This window comes from Pundamilia nyererei, unplaced genomic scaffold (assembly GCF_000239375.1).
Source record: "Pundamilia nyererei isolate P.nyererei 1_Seehausen unplaced genomic scaffold, PunNye1.0 scaffold00137, whole genome shotgun sequence".
Classification (NCBI taxonomy): domain Eukaryota; kingdom Metazoa; phylum Chordata; class Actinopteri; order Cichliformes; family Cichlidae; genus Pundamilia; species Pundamilia nyererei.
Genome location: NW_005187538.1, coordinates 84,266 through 104,472, shown reverse-complemented (window position 1 = coordinate 104,472; position 20,207 = coordinate 84,266). Strand labels below are relative to the sequence as shown.

Here is a 20,207-nt window from a genome sequence, read left to right as displayed (position 1 = left end):
AATATAAGGCCCTAACCTTAGTCTTCCCCCTACAAATACAGACTGAACTGACATCCTCTGAGTGGGTGTTTGTCGTACTTGAGTTTATGAGTTTCTTCATAACGCTACCAACAGTAAGGAAAGGCTATACTGAGCCTTGAATGAAATTACAATATACTCTAAATATGCAATAAATAAATACAATAGTTTGTCGCATCACATCAAGTTTTCTGCATTTCTTCCACAGCAATAATGAAGACTTGTGTTTTTCAGTTTTAGGAACGCTAATCAATATTTTGGGGCAAGATGATCAGAACAACAGGGCTTGAGGATCAATAAGCCTGACAACAAGTCTTCTTTCTAGTGTTTATCCCGCATGTCAGGGTCCGCTTTGCGGCAAATCCGTCTCCATTTGGCACGATTACAGGCGTCTTCTGGGGTGGCATTGACGATCTTCGTGTCTTCCTTTATTTTATCTATCCACCGTTTCTTCGGACTGCCACGGGGTCGCTGGCCACCAGGCTCAAGCCTCATTGCCGTTTTCGCCACTGAGCTGTCCTCTGAGCGTAATACGTGTCCGTACCACCGTAGCCATGCCTCGCACATTTTCTCCATGATTGGTGCGATGCCGAGCCGTTTTCTGATGTCTTCATTCATGACTTGGTCCCAACGCGTGAGGCCTAGACGCCACCTGAGCATTCGCATTTCCATCGTGTGCAGGGCCTGTTCGTGCTTGGCGGTGGCTGGCCAACACTCCGATCCATACAGGGCAACTGGGCGGACTACAGTTTTGTAAATCTTCGCCTTGAGATGGTCTGGCGAGATGGTGCCACTTCATCCATGCGGCATTGACCCCTGCTCGCACGGGTCAATGCCGCATGGATATCCCCGTCGCCACTGATCATCAGTCCCAAGTACTTGAATTGGTCGGCCTTCTTCAGGTCTTCCCCGTCGATGTTAATGGTGCCATCAGTTTTGGGGCCAGCTTCCATGTACTCGGTCTTCTTGATGTTGAGTCTCAAACCATGATCGGCCAGGCGCGTCTTCCATAAACCTGACAACAATGTGAATCATATACTATATCCTTGACTATCACCAGAACACTAGTCCTATGATCATGTAAATAGGCTCTTGTATTGACATTAGAACCATGATCATCAGCAATACACAAATGATGAAACGGAAGAATGGTGTTTCATCCCTCTATTAGTGTACTGAGACCTTACTAAGGCACGTTATGTTGATATTTTACAGACTTATACATGTCTGAGTTAAACACTGGTTATATTGTTTGGAAAGAACAACCTAATCTGGTCAATTAGGGCACAATCATATTTGGAGCCTGGTCATTTTGACCTGGATACTATTTCGATTTTTTAAATTAAAATTGTTATTGAAGAACTACATTTTGTAGAGTAACAGCATTTTGCAGAAACACACCAATACTAAAACTTGTTCATTTGTGAAAATCGTAAAGTCTGCATGTTGGATGGTGGGTGTGGTGATGGAATAAGCCTCAAAATTTTTGTATCCCATTTTGGAGTTTGTTGCTTTTCTTTCACTTACTTTTTACTTTTTAATTTTACTCTGTTGATTTTACTGAAAATTATTTGGTCAGATTTAAAATGACTAGAAAAAAATGGTTTTAATTAAGATTTGCCTCTTCACAGCATTAATGCTACAGACTGAAAAAGGACACCCCTGCTTTAAATGTGACACCAAAGGGTCCAAAATATGAAAACTTTAAAGTTGATGTCATCCAACTACTAAATGGCCTTAGTAATTTGTGGTTACTGATGTGCTGCTCTTGCTGCATAGTTTGACACCAAAGTGTGCCTCATCTTTGCCCTAAAACACGATGACATCCAGTTTAATTATTCATTGGCAGCTGATAATGGCTATTGATTTCTTTAAACCTGCATGACAGGGGTATTTTAAAATTATGACTAGGTGAAGCATTATGGTATTTTTCACTTTCTTTTCACTTTCTTTTTTATTTATTCCTTTGTTTAGTGCCAATTTTTTGATAATACTTTTTATCTGTCTTTGATAGATAAAAAGCAGTGGTATAACACTGGAGCAAAATACAATGGCAATTTGTAAGCAACTGGTAAGAAACTGGGATGTTTTTTATTTAGTGTACTGTAGCTTTGTTTTTGCTAATTCATCTACAGATGTTCAAAGTCCAGGAAAAAACAGGAACAAATGAATGCTGAAACAATGTTGTTGCAAATACATCAAATACAACTGATTTACACAAGTGCAGTGCGTGGTGCAATTAGACAATCAACATGCAGTCATGTTCACTGCTTTGATATACCAGCAAATCACTGCATGTGGTTGCATGTAAGCTGTGTCAGAGTAAACAAGAAATCAATGCACACTCAGAAAACCAATGTGGTTTTAGTACAAACTGCCATACATTTTAATATTTGTTATTAAAGGACATGATTAAAAGATTCAAATTTGTCTTATATGTATACACAAGATTTGTTCCTTCAGTGGTGCTAGGTTCAATCATTGTGCAAATGTACTGTTTATAAGATTGGGGGAAACCTGCAGTCAGCTGAGACTGAAGAAGTATTTTGGGTGAGTGACAAAACATTTCTCTCACTGAAAACGCTATCAGATGATCAGAATGCACTTTTGAGTCATATCCTGTCACCTTCACTGTCACCATATCTCAAGCCACCTGAACATTTATGGGAGATTTGGGGTCAACAGCTTGATCACTTTTGAATTTTGCATTTGAAAAGAAATCATGGATCTAACACAAATACTGCACCAATGCACACATGAAAAATACGACTTCTTTACATCAAAGTTTGCAGTGCCATGCATCTAATTTAGGAAACATTGACTAAACACTTAGAGTCCAAAGTCAATATCCAGTATCTGTGTTACCTCATCCTGGGTTGCACAGTCACATCACAATCCTCTAAAACACAATTGCAACAATGTTACTGAGATTATCTCATTTTTCCACAAGCAAGAATATGCGTCATCAGAATTATCTAGGATTTGACTCGGAGGCTTTTTCTAATGTTTTTCCAATAATGAGTATTGTTACCTCAAACAGTGGCCATTTTCTTTTGGTAAATCGAGAAAGTGTAGTGCAGAGATCAGTCCTAACTCCAGGTTTTCCACTCCCACTTTTCTAAATCAAATAATGTGATAAAGTGACACAGACCAACAGTGTAAGACACATTTTGAACAGGCAACCTTTAAAGCTCACTGCTAGGCTTTGACTATGAGAGCAGATTTAGCAAGAAGGATTCTCGGTCAAACCGCATACATGATTCACACATCAAAGTGTCTCAGAATATATAATACATGAAGCATGTGAATTCAAACTGACATCCTTTGGCACATTGGCCGTGAAATCTCTCTCCTGGCTAATCGTTGCCCTTGAGACTTTACATGTTATTCATATATGTAAGAGAATTTAGATAATGGCTTAAATCAAAGTGATATACTTAATTTAAAGTATATGAACTCGTGATCTATTCTGTGGATAGAGCGCTCAGAATTGCAAGGAGATTGGATATTCATATGTGAGAAAAATCATTATAACATGCACTTGTATTTTGAATTCAAAACTCAGGAGTCAAGTACATCCACAGCACATGTATATTTTATTAGAAGAAATTTTCAGACACTCTTTCATCGTGAGCTCAAACAATCATTGTGGATCAGTGTGGATACATCTGTTCCACTGTACATAGGTTGTTTTTCATGTTTCAGATCTCATCAGGGGCGTTTAATTAATAGGTGTTTATTGAAGAAAACTGTATGTTCTCACATTCAGATCATCCACAGCCATGGACCTGATTCAGCTGCCAGATTCATAGGCTCTACTACAAATACAGAGAGTAGCTGCTAGGGAGGGAGGCAGTCCAGATGGCTGCATCAATTCCAACATTGCAAATCGGTGTGACTGTAAAGATTTAAGCTGCTGTTTTGGGGGATGGGTGCTAATCAAGATGACTTCTGATCACAGCATACGCAAAACTGCCTGTAAAAGCTGCTAGATGGAGGGAAAGTTTGTCGAAGTTGCTGCACAAATTAATTAAAGACTATACTAAATATTTTACTCAGTATTCAGCTATATATGCTATTATTATTAGGTTGAACTGACAGGTAAATAACATTGCTAATCAAGTGAAAATGCTTTTCTCGTCTTTCTCTCTATTAGCTAACTCTAAATGTCTAATTTTAGATTGTATGTAAGATGTGACCTTTGCTTCTCATAAATGATGGTGGTTTGATTATCAGTTTTTCTAAAACTATTCTGTATTCTATAACTGTAGCCATTTAATGAGTGTCATTCACCTTGTTGTGACAATTCAAGGTTAGTTTTACCCATCAATCTCATATCCAAGTCCCTGAGTTAGTTAAATAGTCTCATTTAAACAGAAATGTTGTGGTTTAGAGCTGTTCACATTTCTGCACAAGTTATAGCAAGATGCGAGTCTGAATCTTATAAATTTATAAATTTATCATATATATTTATATACATATAAATGTATAGATAGGAGCACAGGGTCAAATATGCACAAGAGATATGAATAGAAAATGTCCTTTGGTATACTCAAAGTACAAAGCATGTGAAAGACCAGAAAACTTTTTCATCTTCATTTAAATTTAATTTAATTCATATTTATTTGTTTAGTGTCAAACAACAGTCACCTGAAGACACTTATGTTGTAAGGTGAAGATCTTAAAATATTAGAAAGACAGACCAGCAATCACTTGGCGACAATGGGAAGGAAAGACTCCCTGCAACAGGAAGAAACTTCCAGCCACGCTCAACAAATTGCTCTGCTGCAAGAGAAAGAGAAAAAGGCACTCTATAGGGGAGAGATTCAGAGTTTAGTAATTGCCAATGAATAAATACAGCAATTGGTTATGAAAACAGAGAATGAAAAGATATGAGTGAAGAAGTAGCAGTATATCATGGGAAACCCCAACAGCCTGATCCTACTGCTGCATAACTAAGGGGGGATTCTGGGTGATCTGATCCAGCCCTAGCTATAAGCTTTATCAAAATGTAAAGTTTTGATTCTAATCTGAAAATTAAAGAGTGTCTGTCTCTCGAATCCAAAATAGGAGCTGATTTAGAAATAGGAAAGATTAAAGATTATCCAGGCATTTTTTTTCTTCAGGACATGCCCATAGTTTAACTAGCTGATTCGTATCATCTGGCTTCATGGATTTAAAAAAGCTGGGCGTCATCTACATAGGAAAAAATGTATGCGGTGTTTTCTGTTAACGTTGTCTAAGGAAACGTGTAATGTAAAAGATGATTGGTCCCAACATGGAACTCTTTAATTGTGTGTGAGGAAGACTCCCCATTTATATGCACAAATTGCTATCTTTCAGACTCCAATTTGTGCATTGCAGTCCTTCATTATTAACAGTATTTTTAGTGTTAACAGTGTTAAAATGTTATCTGTGATGCAACCTGGGGCTGTTCATGTTTTCCTTGATCAATCCTTTATAGAGGACTTATTGTCTATATTTTCCAGACCAAACAAAAATCTTGTACACACAGTGAGTGCAATGGCCTTTCCTCTCTAATTTATGTGTCGTCTGCTTTAAGGTCCAGATTTGACAGTCATGAATCTGTGATTTCTCGTATGTTACACTATTATCAAAATAATCAGGTTCTGTAGGAGTAAAGTTTTGGTAGCTGTTCTGCATTGTGTTGGCACACAACGCTGAAGTAAATAACAATGGAATCACTTCGTTAACCTTAGTTCTAGCACTTTCAGAAAGACATTTTCTGTAATGAAATGTATTCTTTATTGCAGTGTAATCCATTATTGTAATTTTATTGTTATTAAGAAATGCTCAAACAAAAGAGGGTTTTTCAGGAATTACTGGTGAATGAAGTTCTATGCCACAGTTCAGGGCAAGATTCAAAGTGTGATTAAAGAGTTGACAGGCTTATTTACATTTTGAGAGAAGCCACTTCAGTCTAATACAAAATTAAATGATGTGTTGAGGCTGTTATTTACAACATCTACATTAATTACCTACAATAATTATTTTATCTGAACCGAGCACTAAATCAGTATAAAAAAATCTGAGAAATTAAATAGAATTTTTGAGTAAAGGCCAGCTGGATGATAACAAAAATAATATTTTTTGAGTTTTTCAATGACAGTGTACAAGGCTAAGAGTTAAGCTTCTGATTTAATAAAAAAAAAAAAAAAAGTCCAGTTCTCTGGTTAATAAATATACTGGAGTGAAAAATTGCTGCCACTTCTTCTCTTTGGCCTGTGGTTCAAGGATTCTTACAATTAGTATGACTTGATTAATTTAACAAGCCTATTCACCCCATTGTAACCAGGTAATTAAATAAGTAAGTACAATTTATTAATGTAGTGCTTTTAACACACATAAAATTTACAAAGCACAGAACAAGAATTAAAAAGCTACAACACTGTGTTTTAAGAAGAACAGTAAGTGATACAATACAGCAGCGAGGGCCTACACCAAGTGAAAGCACCACCCAGCATATCTATAACAACTGCCATCTGTAGTGCCAACACAGTGTATTTGCACATTTGTCAAACATGAGATTCTTTCTGTCCCTGTTCTTTCATGTTTGAGTACACTTACGCAAAAGATACCAGTAATTTGGCAAAGTATTCTTTTTTTTTTCTGAACTGAAATAAAGTGCATTCACATCCTCTAGCAGGGTTTTGTATCTGCCCTTAAAATGTTCACCACCACCATCTATTATCAGCTTTCCCTTTTCTTCCTTTGCCTTTCTCCATGCAGCCAATCATGATTAGAGAACACACTCTGGGGTGTAATAAAGGTCTGTTGCAAGCAATAGTGACCCAACACCCCTTCATCTGTGAGCAGCTCAAACCTCCCAGATAGTTGAAGAGAAAGCTGCTTTCAGTGATTGGAGCTCCACTTGACTGTTTTTTTAATTTTAACTTTGCCCTACTTCTGGCTGAAGAGCTCATTAAATAAGATCTTGTGCTATAGCTAGAAATAGAAAAAAAGGAGGGGGGGAGAAACAATAATCATGTATTTAGCCATGTGAGTCTTATCGCCTTTGGGAGTTCTGTCATGAGGCCGTAGAGAGTGTATATTATTTCCCTTTACCCAATTTTTAAAACACATCTAAAAACCTTTCTTTACCCACAATCATTCTGTGTCTTTGAAGCAAACATGCTCTGGGTCTTAAGGACAAAAATTCAAAGGAGCCAAGTTGGCTTTGGACTGAAAATAGTGAAGATTTTGCAGCAGAGCAACTGAATTCTTCAAACGCTCGTCCCAACTGACTGCAGTCGGTCATGTGATGGAAATCGGCAGTGAGCTGCAGGTTCACTTTTGCTAGGAGACTTTGAGGCCCAGATGTCTTACAAAACCAAAAAGGTTTTCAATAAATATATCAAAGATTAACAGAACATGTTGCAATCACAGTGTGTCTCGCTCTGATATTGACCACACCACGTACACCTGGGTGCATTTCATCATATCTCTGCTAACAGAAGTTCTCTGACATTTCTCTCCCACAGAGAAAACAACAACAACGGGAAAAAAAAAAACAGGAACAGAGAGTCTCCTTGTATGTTTACTTTGGACATGTTACTAGGAGGGGAAGTATTTTCTGCCCCAAAGATTTAAATCAGAACACCACTGTCTAGCCACAAATATCCATCACACGATGGTGAACTACTCTTTTATCAACTAGTATAGACACTATTGTGTTGTATGTACAATTATACCCTGGTGAACATAAATTTGTGCCTAAATGTAACCATTCATGAATTAACTTTTCAGCATGGGAATATAAATGATCTCAGTCTCTCACTCAGAGCAAGTCCTCATCACACTTAAGTTCCCTTTTGCCAGTTTTTTAGATTTAGCAACAACTTTTATATCCCTTAAATTACTAAAAAGGAATGCATAAGATCATATCTAGTTACTTTTTGGTTAAATGGCTGCCAGCACCGCCCCTTTGGTGTGAGGACTTGCTGTCACCCTGCGGGTGTCTCTCTCTCTCTGTCTTCCCTGCTCAGTGAGAAGCATCTGTGGATGAGCTGGATGTACACGTGCTGTGTGTTTGTGGGCTTTTCCCTTGCAGAGGCTATTCACTGTGTGAGGAAAAAAAAATGAAAAAGGTATATTGTCACTCCTAATTTTCTCTGTGACTAATCATTTTACATGTGAGCATAGCTGAAATCACAGCACAGCCTTTAACTTGTATGTGGTGATTTTGTCAGACATTCCTCAGACTTGTTCACTTCCTCGCTATCTGGTTTTCCCTCGTTAATCTGCACGCTCCAACCAGTTTTTAATTTATTCTTTTGAGAAAAAAAAGTGGAAAATAACAACATATCTAAATACTTTAGACATTATCATGTTTGCCTGTACTGCCAGCACACTGATAGCTTTACATCTATTTGTGTTTCCACTGCAGTTGGGAGGATGTGGCATCCTGGGCGTCGGGGTCTGGCTCTCAGTGACCCAAGGGAACTTCGCCACCCTGTCATCATCCCTTCCCTCCCTGTCTGCAGCCAACCTGCTCATTGCAGTGGGGACGATCATCATGGTGATTGGCTGCCTCGGCTGTGTGGGAGCTGTCAAGGAGAGCCGTCCTCTGCTGCTGACAGTAAGCAGAATGGTTTTGGATTCACCTGCTGACTTTAAACACAAAGTTGCGATGATGTCATATTTTCAGATTACAGCTTTTACAGAGCACCATTGCTCACGTTGTTTTGAATTGTCTAGTGTGTGTGTGTGTGTGTGTGTGTGTGCGCGCCCGTGCATAACATAAGTACAGTTTTATGTGCTTCTGTTTGATCCGATTGCAAGAGGGCCTTTAGGGTTATTATTGTCATGACAACTATAATAAGGAATTTTCATAAAGCAACAGGTCTAAAAAATCATGCTGCATTTTTAGACAGCATGATTTTCAGTTTTGGGACACTTTGATATGATGTTGTGGTTATTTGACAGGTAACCATTTCATAAAAATGCTTTTAGTGCTGTGAACCACTGTTGCCTAGTTTTGCTTTGGTGAGCAAACTATATTGGTCACACTCATTTTATATCTGAGGTAGGCAAAGAGCACGTGGAGCACAACAATCAGAGTATGCTTTGGGGTTTAAAGTCTTGTTTTTAAGGGGAATATCTCTGCAAATATCTAACAACAACTGTTAACAATAGTGATGACAGTGATGCTGTTTTAATGCTAACATTAGCTTGACAGACGGGAAGGCTTCATAGCTACAATAGACTGATTTACACAATAAAGGGTTTTTCTGGGTCTTTAGACCACAAAAGCTTATGAAGTTCAATAAAGAAGATCTGCATTCACTCCTCTGCCTGCATTCCCGTCCAGGCTGTTAGTGTATTCTTTACTTCACTTCCGTTTTTCCAGCCTGCCAAACTTAATTTTGTCGTCATCGCTCTAGCCCAATCATTTTCTTGCCTGCCTTCTGCAAGCTAAACAGCTTCTGTTACATGTGCTTTAAATCTCAAATCTCTTCGGTTTTTCTGCATTTCAGACTCTGACTTCATGCAGTTGTGTCTTTGTCATTTTGTTTGTTCTTAGTTGTGTCCTGATTACTGTCTAATCACAGGAGCAGGAGCTGCATCACATCAGCTCTACAATCACTCCTGTTGTCTGCAAGTTCTCGCTGCTAGCAAAGTCAATCCAGTACCCAGTCATGTTACTGTACAGCTATAATAGTTAGCCTCTGTCTCATCGCTGGCCGTGCTAGCTTTCTCTTCTCTCTCCTGGCCTCTGATGGCCCTCAAATCAAACGTAACTACATCAGTAACAACTAGTGAGGGGCCAGTCATCCTCTTGTCCCCAGACTCTGCCTTCTCTACAGAAGGTGTGTCAGCAGGATTGAGGAGATCCTTAGAGTATTCTTTCCACTGCTCAGCTATATCCTCAGTTGAAGTCAGTGGCAATCCTTCTACTTTTACTGTACACTGTGTGAGTATAGTATAGCTTTCCACTCCAGAATCGGGTGAATATTTACCAAAATCACTTTGTTTCATTGCCTCATTGAAGTCCTCCAGACCTGTGTTTTTGCTTCGGCTACCGCCTGAGTCACATTGCACTTGGTCTGGCAGTATCTGTCCCACAAGTTAGCCTACACCGATAAGTCTGCTTCTTCAGCTTTATGGCACCATTTGGTTCGGGGATTACCGCAACATGACAGGCACCTATTTGCAGCCACAGCTCTGTGCACCCTAAATATATCTGTCCAACATCCCCAACATCCGCTCTTGCCAACTGATTCAACTCACATCTAAGTAGTGATGAGTCGACAGCTCAGCTCGTCTCCTCATCCAAGTGTCCGTGACATATGGCCAAAGACTTCAGGATACAATCACAAAATCAGTCATTGACCTGTGACCAAGGTTGTCCTGGTGTAACATGCGCTTATGAACACCCTTATGCTTAAACATAGTATTTGTTATGGACAAGCTGTGATTAGCACACAAGTCCAATACCAGAACAGCACTCGGTTTCGGGTCAGGCAGGCTGCTCCTCCCTGTCACGCCTTTCCAGGTTGACCCTGAGCCAAAGGGCAGGTAAAAAAAACCCCTCTTGAAACCCTAACGTACAGGTTATGAGACAGGGAATAAAGGAATACCCATCCCTGTCTGCTGGCTCTCACTAAGGGCAGCTCCAGAGTGGAACAGAGTCTGGCCCATTTCCAGGACCCTAGTTGCAGAGCTCAAGCTGTGTGTTGAGGTGAGCCCGACTATCTTTAGTTGATATTTCTCAGCCTCACACACCAACTCATCCCCCAACAGAAAGATGGCGTTCCATGTCCCAACAGCCTCAGCAGCTGGGGATCTGACCACCAGGCCGAGACACACTTGGAGCAAACATTCAGTATCTGTGGTCACTGGAGTCCCTGTGACATTGCTAACATGCTGCAGGTTGAATGTTCTGTCTATGGACACATTGATAGTTTACATACAGAAAAGGTTTTTTTTAAAACTCAGCAAAAATGAACAGAACCACGTAATATAACAGTAATAAACAATTTAATAACGTGAATGAAATTTATACTGTTAATAAGGAGCTCCTGGTTTTCCCTGAACTTGCAGGAAAAGAAAAATCTCAGCTTTAGCTTATGGGCCATATGGGGGCCTAGACTTATTGTCAGGGATCCTACTAACCTTTTTCAGTTTAATGCCTAGAAATACTTTTAGTAGCCTTGCTAATCCCAATAAAACAAGCTCTGTGGATATTGTTGGGGCACTGTTGTAATCACAGAAAGAGTTACGCATCATATATTAAAACAAGAAAACAATATCATTTATCACTTTTTCAGTGACAGGATACTATCCAAAGTGGAATGGTTTTTTTCGGGAAGTTGAAATGATTTTTATTCCTTCAGTGGTTTCATGTGCTTCAAACTGTAATTGTCTTTTCATGTAGTAGTTATTTTAGAAAATTATATTAGTACTAGATGGCAGATTAGCCCACTCTCCTGCATTCAAATCGATAAAAACTAAAAACTCCCTGTGGCTATGTCAACAGTTTCAAAGCACACTTCAGATGTCCAAATATTAACTACAATTAAGGAGTGTTTCCACCAAACTTTCAGCCTGATCAATATTATAATCTACCATCACTTATACAGATATAAAACATAATTCTTTTAAAAGCTGAGTGCCATGATGCATTTTAACCAAGTGTGAGTTTACAATTGGGGCTTCTGACACTTGATTTATCTTTGCTTTAGAAGAGAGCTACATGCAAATGTGCTATCATACCAATGAAATCATCAAATATCAACCACGTTTATGATATAAACAAACTTTAACTTGAGCTACGATTCTGTGAACAGGTATCCTTCAACCCAGATGCTTGAAGGACTGATAAATATTGAAAAACAAAACAGACAAACACATCAGACATTTCACAGAATTATCTGGAAGAATAATTCTATGTGGGTAAAAAATAGAATTAATCATTAGGAAAATTGCCCAGCAGGAGAAAGCAATTATGAGCTCTGCGGGAATGAGTCTTAGTGTCGATCGTTAACGTGATCCATGACATTTTCCCGACAGTGACCAGACCGATCCCTGCTCCGTGTCAATAAAACGAGGCTAGGCAAATTATAAGCCTTCATCAATGAGTGACAGAACAGCACGTTCTTCACGGAGATTAGAAAAGATTCATCTCGCTTCAAATTTTAGAGCTAATTAGCATATTGATCGCTGATGAGAGACCCAGAGCACTGCAGTGTTGCTGTGAGATATTTGAGGAATTACTTTTGCACTCTGTGCTGGAATAAACATCATTGCTTTCTGCAAACATTTTTTAATTTGTATCACCAAACATCAGTTATAATTTCCAAAAAACACAAGGCTTTTATTGTTCCTTAATTCAGGCAAGAGTGATATCTTTGTTTTTTATATAAATGTAAAACTACATCCTGATATTTTTTTAGTGCATAACCATTTTTTTCCTAATGTGCCCTCCATGTTTAACAATGCTTTGGATAAAGTTACTTCAATTAACTAGAGTAAATTTATTAAGGAAACTCGAAAAAACAGTCTGCAATGCTCCTAATTAAATCTTTTTTAATTCAGCTTTAAACTAATACTAACACGATTTTGTTAAAAAATATTTTTACCCACACAGAAAGCATGAGGTTACTGTTTGAGATTTAGAATGAATTTGAACACTTGTGAAATATCAAGGTTTGCGCAGTGAGGTAAAGCTTAGGTTTAAAGTTTGGGTAGTAAGCTGATGAAATATCTAACCCTAGTTTAGATGCAGATGATGTGCAAACTCTGACTAAACTCGCCACTTCAGTGTAATTAGTGTAATGGTTCCCTCTCAATACAAAGAAAAGGTTACTTGAGATCTGTCATCACAGATATGTTGCCAAGCAACCAGGAAAGACCTCAGAAAGTCACAACACCAAGTCAAGAAAAACTTTAGCTTCATGTCTAAAGTCAGTTCTTATTCCCTAGATGGTGGACTCTGTTTGCTGTCCACCGCTAAATCGGTATTCTGACAGTAAATATCGATCCATTTCTTTGCTACTGTGTGGAAAGATTTCTGGTAGCAATCCCACAATGCAATCGTCCGCATTTTATTGATTACATGAGTTGCATTCATCCAAACTGGAGCAAGAATTCTTTAATATTGTGTCAGCATCATTATTTACATGTATTAGATAATTACACCAAACACAGTTAATAGGTACAGTGACCGAAATGAGCTAATATGAGGCCTAGGAGACTGTCAGCAGGCACTTGTGAAATAATGCATGAATTCAAGCTTTAGTACAATTCAGGCAGACACTCTCTAAGGAAATAACCTCCTTGTGGCGGGGCATGGTCTGTGGCGTGGCTGCAGCGAGGCGGACACACCTGAGTGGCATCAGCGATCACGTCGCACCAGCATTAAAGCCAGTGCTGGGTCCTGACTGATTGTTGTTGTTGGTGTGTGTTCGGTTGCGAGCTGAAAAGCTGCAGTCGACCGTGTAAAGTACGACAACTGTGAATAAAGAAAGTGTTTGCTGAAAAGCATGAACAAATGGTTGGGTCTGCTGTGGATTTATTATATTCCTGTACAGTTTTTGTGAGCTGTGCTTCGTTAAGTACTTCTGTGCAAATGCTTGCTAATGCAAATATATCACAAGCCAATCACATGGCAGTAAGTCGTGATCAAGATGATCTGCTGGAGTTCAAATTCAGCACAAGAACGGGGCAAAAATGTGATTTAGGTGACTTTGAACAGGGCATAGTTGGTGGTGCCACACTGCTTTCAGCAGATAGAAAGCCAGCAGTGACGTAGAAAACAACTCCCAGAAAAGCACTTCTAAACATGTTGAACCTTCAAATAGATGGTGCCAATCCCGTTAGCTAAGTACATAAACTGAAAGTACAGTTCACATGGACTCACCAAAACTGGACAGTACAAGACTGGAAACACATCACCTGGTCTGTTTAGTCTTAATTTCTGCTGTAACATTTGAATGGTGCAGTTCAGGCTGGTGCTGGTGGTGTACTAGTGTGACTGATATCGTCTTGGCACATTTTGTGAACCTTGGTAACAATTGTGCATTGTGTATCCATCTTCTGATGGCCACTTCCAGCCGGATAATGTGCCATGTGACAAAGCTCCAATCATCTCAAACAGGTTTCTTGAACATGTCAATGAGTTCACTGTACTCAGATGGCCTCCACAGTCACCAGAACTCAGTCCAGCAGAACACCTTTGGGTTGTGGTGGAATAATAGATCTCTATCATGGACATGCAGCCCAAACATCTGGAGTAACTGTGTGATGCTATCAACTCAATATGGCCCACTATCTCAGAGAAAGGTTTTCAGCACCTTGTTGAATTTGTCACAAAGAATTAAACAGGTTCTGAGAGCCAAAGCGGGTCCAACCGGATACTAGCAAGGTATCACTAGTAAAGTGGCCGGTCAGTGTAGCTATAAAGTCTATTTCTACCAGGCTATAAACATCTTCATTCACTATTTGAACCAGCCACAAGCGGCCATTCAAAAAATGGAGCTGTTGGATTGGAGGTTGTTGTGAAATAACAAGAAATCTCCCTGCATGACCCACCATTGTGTTAACTTACTGTCTGTGGTGTCTGCGCCACCACTTGCTGTTACATGAAATAAAAATACTTTAGAGAAGTAAACACAATCCATTCGCCCTACTGTAAGCTGTTTTGATTTGGTGAAGAGCTGCTAAGTAATATAGCAAAACAAGGTAATTAAACTTGTTTATCAAGTGAGATTGCTGTACAAGATTAGTACTTAGCATACGCAGAGGGAAGCGTTGGACAAAGTTTGAACACTTACAAGTCAGATTGTTGTTCATGTTCCTCTGACTCTACTGACATAGTGCATGCAAAAATGGAGCATTGCCCTCCAGCTTATGAGCAAATAAAATATGTTTTATAACACTGACATTTATAAGTGATACCAGGAATAAACATGTCTTTTGTGGAAATAGGAATATCACATTTCCTTGCACCAATCACAAACAGGAATTAAGATGATCAGTAATTTATGATTAATTTTTCTGTGTAATTGTTGCATCTAAGTCACAAAAACATGTTACAGATAGACAAATGTACTTATTGATAAGAAAGGTGTTTTTAGCTGGAGTTCCATGTGAACTCTGGTCATTAAAACAGATTTGCACACAAATCCAATACCCTGTCCATTTAATTTGAAAATATGAGCCATTTGGGGACGCTTCCATTTTCAACAAGGAAATGGGTAATTAAAGCCATGTTTCAAACCAGTCAGTTTCTAAAGTCAATATATTTTGAATCAAAGGGCACTAAAGAAATGTGGCGGTTCTTCCGACAGATAATCAAGAAAGGTGAGATCACTGCATGAAAGTGGACGCAGGCTGTTTGCACTGAACAGCCTCACATGGGTCTGAGGGATAGAAACTGTAAAAATTTTAGACCCACCGCATGAAAACAACAAGGCTATCACCTCAAACGCTTCCCTCCATGTACGCTAAAGGCCTAAAGGGCTCAGATATTGATTTTGGAGGCTCTCATGGACTGTGTGGCTGACGTGACTGCTTCACCAGTCTTGCTGGTCTGTCAAGACACAAAGAGCTACTGACGCTTTCATACTGCAAGGAAATCACAGCATGCATTGATCGCCGTGCCTAGACTTTGAGAACAGCTCATCCTAAGGCGCCACTCAGTGCTGCAGAGCCATATCAGCAGTGCTGCCCAAACAAGTCATGATGTAAATAACACGAGCATATATGCAAGGAACCCTCTGGAGTCCATTACATAAATTTTCATAATGTGTTCGATTCACTTTTAGTCTTTATAGACCAATAAAAGCTACTGTTCTTCAGCTATATTAGAGCTAAATGAAGAGAAAGATAAATCCCAGATCTCAAGTGAGTAATTACAACACGTGCTTTGAAATACTCTACTTAAATACAACACTTTTTTTCTTAAAAAAAAAAAAAAAAAGACATCTATTCTTGTTATCCAGAGTTGGTGTCCTGCAGTTTTTTGCTGCTCCCTGAAGGCATCAGCGAGATACAAGCCAGCTGTGGCTCATTAGCTCGCATGGAACGAAAAACTGTAATGGAAGCAAAACCTGCAGGACACCAGCCTGCCACAACTGGAATAAAGCCATTTGACTTTTATCTTGCTTATAGAGGTACTTGTGCTTATCGATTATAAATGTCTTACTCTTCCTCCGTTTAAGCTCCATTGTTGTAACTCCTAAGGGTAAATTTTATATGACATCCCACTTTGTGACCCCTTACAAAAGCAGCGAATGCACAGGGCTGCTTATAAGATTTCATGTCTCTGTGTGTGTTAACAGTAGATCCTCTTCAACTGGCTACAGTGCTACTAATGCACTGACTTATTTACTTAAGCAAAGAATCAGAGTAACTATTTAAAAATCAGCCTCGTTTGACGACAAATTTGTAAGCTGTAATGTTTTCACTCCATAAAAGCCTCATTTTGCTTTCTTTTACTTTGATCTTCTATAAATCTTTTTTTTTTCTGTACTTATGCGGCTGGAAGCCACTGCTGTAAACAGAATAACCTATTTCAGTTTGAATAATGACATTTCAGGGGAAACATATTGAGTCTGCTTCGGTAATGGGATCCAAGTCTTTGTTTCTAATAATTTATTGCTGCGAGTGCACAGACAGAACAAAACAACCCCACTTCAGTTTTAAGGTTTGGTGGTGATGTGTTGCTTACACGTCATTTGCACATACATCATTACAAGTCTGAGCTCAAGCTACTACGGCACAATTAAAGCATGAGGATCTAAAAATGTATCTCCACTGCCTGCTGCATGTAACATTTGAGTGTTCTTAGACAACATCCTTGCAGAGCAAATTGGAAAGAAAAAAAGTTCCTATTTTACGTCTGAATTAAAACAACACTTTTACACAGAAAAATACATTTTGCTATGAAAGTTAAGTACTGGGAAGTTGCCTCTGTCCTATTAAATGAATTGTATGTCATCAAGATAGCAACTGCTTGATACTTCTGCACTCGACGTAACTGGCACGCTGTTATTGCTTTTATTATTAGTAGTATTTCTATGCAGTTCACAAATGGATTTTCATCACTTACAGTTAATTTCTTCAGCCCTTTGATAATAGTAACCCACTGAAAGCAGCAGCTTGAAATTCCTCAAGCTTATTTAATAGCTTTCTTGTATTATATTAGAAAAGCAGAAAGCAGTATTCTGCGGTGGAACGATTCCACTGAGTGTGGTTTTTGCCTGTGGTCTAAAGGAGAAGTTAAAAACTTCCTATTAAGAGCAGAGTGATGGAGAAATATGCAGAGAGCCACAGGGGATGAGTCTGTTTGTTTTGCGAGCGCTGGCGAGTGCCGGTTTCTCCTTCTAAACGATGTCCGCTTGCTTGCTTGTAATTTCACAGACTGCGAGACACACCCCAAAACACGGAGAACCACTGAAAGACTGAAGAGAGGATATAAATAGCATTTTTGCGTTTTTCTTCACTAAAACATGCAGTGTTCCCAAATCGGGGTTGTGATGCAGGACTTTCAAAAAATAAATAGAAAAATGTTAAAAAACTTGTAAAAACTGAAAAGCGGCTCCAGCAGCAGCAGCAGGAGCTGTAAACAAGTTGTGACCTCCAGGAATAAATAATCAAGCTGGAGCAGAAGTGCAGAAAACTGCAGTTCTTCCAGTGGCCCCCTTGGGATTGGCAAGTCAGTTTCTACACCTCCTCCATTTAATATTCAGTAATACAGCAGAAATAAAAAAAACTGGTATAATTTTTTTTTTTTTACAACTCCCTCAATTGAATTGCATTGTGGGTTTATAATTTGGGGGTGTTGCCACTAGGAGCACTAATACAATTATTTGACAAATAAGATACCTTGCTGTGTGTGTGTACATTACAGACCAAGTAACCTGGTGAATGAAGAATTTTCCTCATATGCTACCTAGCATTCCAGCTTGCACTGGAACGGTTCGCAGCCGAGTGTGAAGCGGTGGGAATGAGAATCAGCACCTCCAAATCTGAGGCCATGGTCCTCAGCTGGATAAGGGTGGAGTGCCCACTCCGGGTCGGGGATGAGTTCCTGCCCCAAGTGGAGGAGTTTAAGTAACTCAGGGTCTTGTTCACGAGTGATGGGAGAAGGGAGCGGGAGATCGACAGACGGATTGGTGCTGCAGCTGCAGTGATGTGGACGCTGTACCGGTCCATCATAGTGAAGAGGGAGCTGAGTGTAAAAGGGAAGCTCTCAATTTACCCTCACCTATGGTCACGAGCTGTGGGTAGTGACTGAAAGAACGAGATTGCGGATACATGATGCAAAATTGAGCTTCCTCCGAAGGGTGGCTGGCCTCTCTCCTACAGATAGGGTGAGAAGTTTAGCCATGTGGGAGAGGCTCAGACTAGAGCTGCTGCTCCTCTAGATCAAAAGGAGCCAGTCAAGGATGGTTTGGGCATCTGACAAGGATGCCCAAACCATAAATAAACCTTACCTTAACTTACCCTTACAAGGATGCCTTATGGGCATGTCCCACCAGGGCAGATCCAGGAGAGATTATATCTCTCAGCTGGCCTGGGAACGCCTTGGTGTTCCCCCGGACAAGCTGGAGGAGGTGGCTGGGGAGAGGGAGGTCTGGGCTTCTCTGCTTAGGCTGTTGCCCCCGCGACTTGGCCCCGGATAAGCGAAAGAAGATGGATGGATGCTACTTAACACCAGTTAGCGTGTATATGTGTCTCTGTACAAGTCTAAAAATGACCGAATTCTGTTGCTATTGGGATAAACAAATGTTTTCTGTTCATATTTGGACTCCGTCTGGCTTCTTGTGGAAAAGAATTGCTAAATGCAGTTATAACAGTGGGAAGAATGCCTGCGGCAAAATCAGTTTGCGCTGAAAGTTTGACCATTGCACCGAATGTAAATTTGAATTTCTAGCCTACAGTTATTCAGTCTCTACTCACTTAACGCTCGATAGGGGAAACTATTTTCCTTCAAGGATCAAAACAGACCAAGAACTATCGCAAAAGTCAAAATAGCAGAAAATCAGACTTGATCCTTGCTATTTTTATAGTTTTGCTGGAGTGTGTTTGCTTTATTTATTAGTGTATGTTAATTATACACGTAAACTGTCTGTTGATATTTTTTATTGCAAAACTGTAGTTCATGAGAGAGAAAAAAAATCATATTATCCCAAAATATTGAATTCCTTGAATCCACATCAGAGAATGTTATTTTACTTCTTTAGCTACTAAAAAACATTAGTGTTTACTGGAATTTCACATAAGGCAGGTCTTTATCGCTCAGACAATGAAGGCTGACAGAACAATAGAAATTGATTTCAGATGGTTATTTGAGAGCGCCAGTTGAAGAAGAGCACAAGTGAGTCAAACGCACCGTGGGTTGTATGCTGCCATCAGTTTGATACCTAGCCGGTCTATCACCTTCCAGGGTTGCCACTGAGACTTTCATCCCTTCCACGCTTAGTGATTCATTCATGCAGGTGCTGCCAAAAGACCTTAGGGGCCCACTTGATGCCAGTCCTGTGAACTAGCAACACTCACATCCACTGTCAAGAAAACACCTGGTTGTGAATACACAGAGGACAGAGGAGCCATGAAAACTTTACTTGTACTGTGTTTTAACCCCCTGTGATGCTCTTTCAGTGTTTCTGAGTTGAAAAAACCCAGACAGGAGTGTAAAGTAATGCTGCGCTGCAGTGCTTTGAGCTACATGCTAAGGTTAGTATGCTCCCATGCTCAGTTCAGTGCATAATGATATTGTTAAAATGCTTACCTAAGGGTTGGTACGAAGCAGCACTAACAGTCCAAATGCCGGCTCTTAACTTGTTTCCCGAACCTCTCAAGTGTCCTATTTAAGAAAAGGAAAAGTACAAATTCTGCTTGCTGCTTGTCACAATTTACTTAAAAGCTCATTTCTGTCCCTCATGGCTCAGTCAGCTCTCTTACATGAATCAAATAAAGCAAACAGATACCCATAAAAGAATCTCTTTAACTCCAAACCCTGCATGAAAATTATTTTTACACTTTCTTCAATATCAAAACAAGATATAGTTGACGGCACATCTGAGAGCATCACCAACACGAAAGCTGACAGCTCATTCAGCTCGTTTAAGGGTGTCAACAAATATACGCAGACAAATATGAGGCTTAGATTTCAGGTCGCAAAGTAACAAGAAAGTGACTTTATGTAAACAAAGTTCCAA

At 39.6% G+C, this 20,207-nt stretch overlaps 1 protein-coding gene across 3 annotated transcripts in view; it reads left to right on the top strand.

Moving 5' to 3' along the window:
- The window catches only part of tspan4a (tetraspanin 4a), a 158,203-nt gene that overhangs the window by 94,809 nt on the left and 43,187 nt on the right, over positions 1-20,207 (top strand). For all 3 annotated transcript variants that reach the window (XM_005743931.2, XM_005743930.1, XM_013913570.1), the window contains one exon: positions 8,426-8,617. In XM_005743931.2, the coding sequence (XP_005743988.1) occupies positions 8,426-8,617 (192 nt within the window). The remainder of the gene's footprint in view (positions 1-8,425; positions 8,618-20,207) is intronic.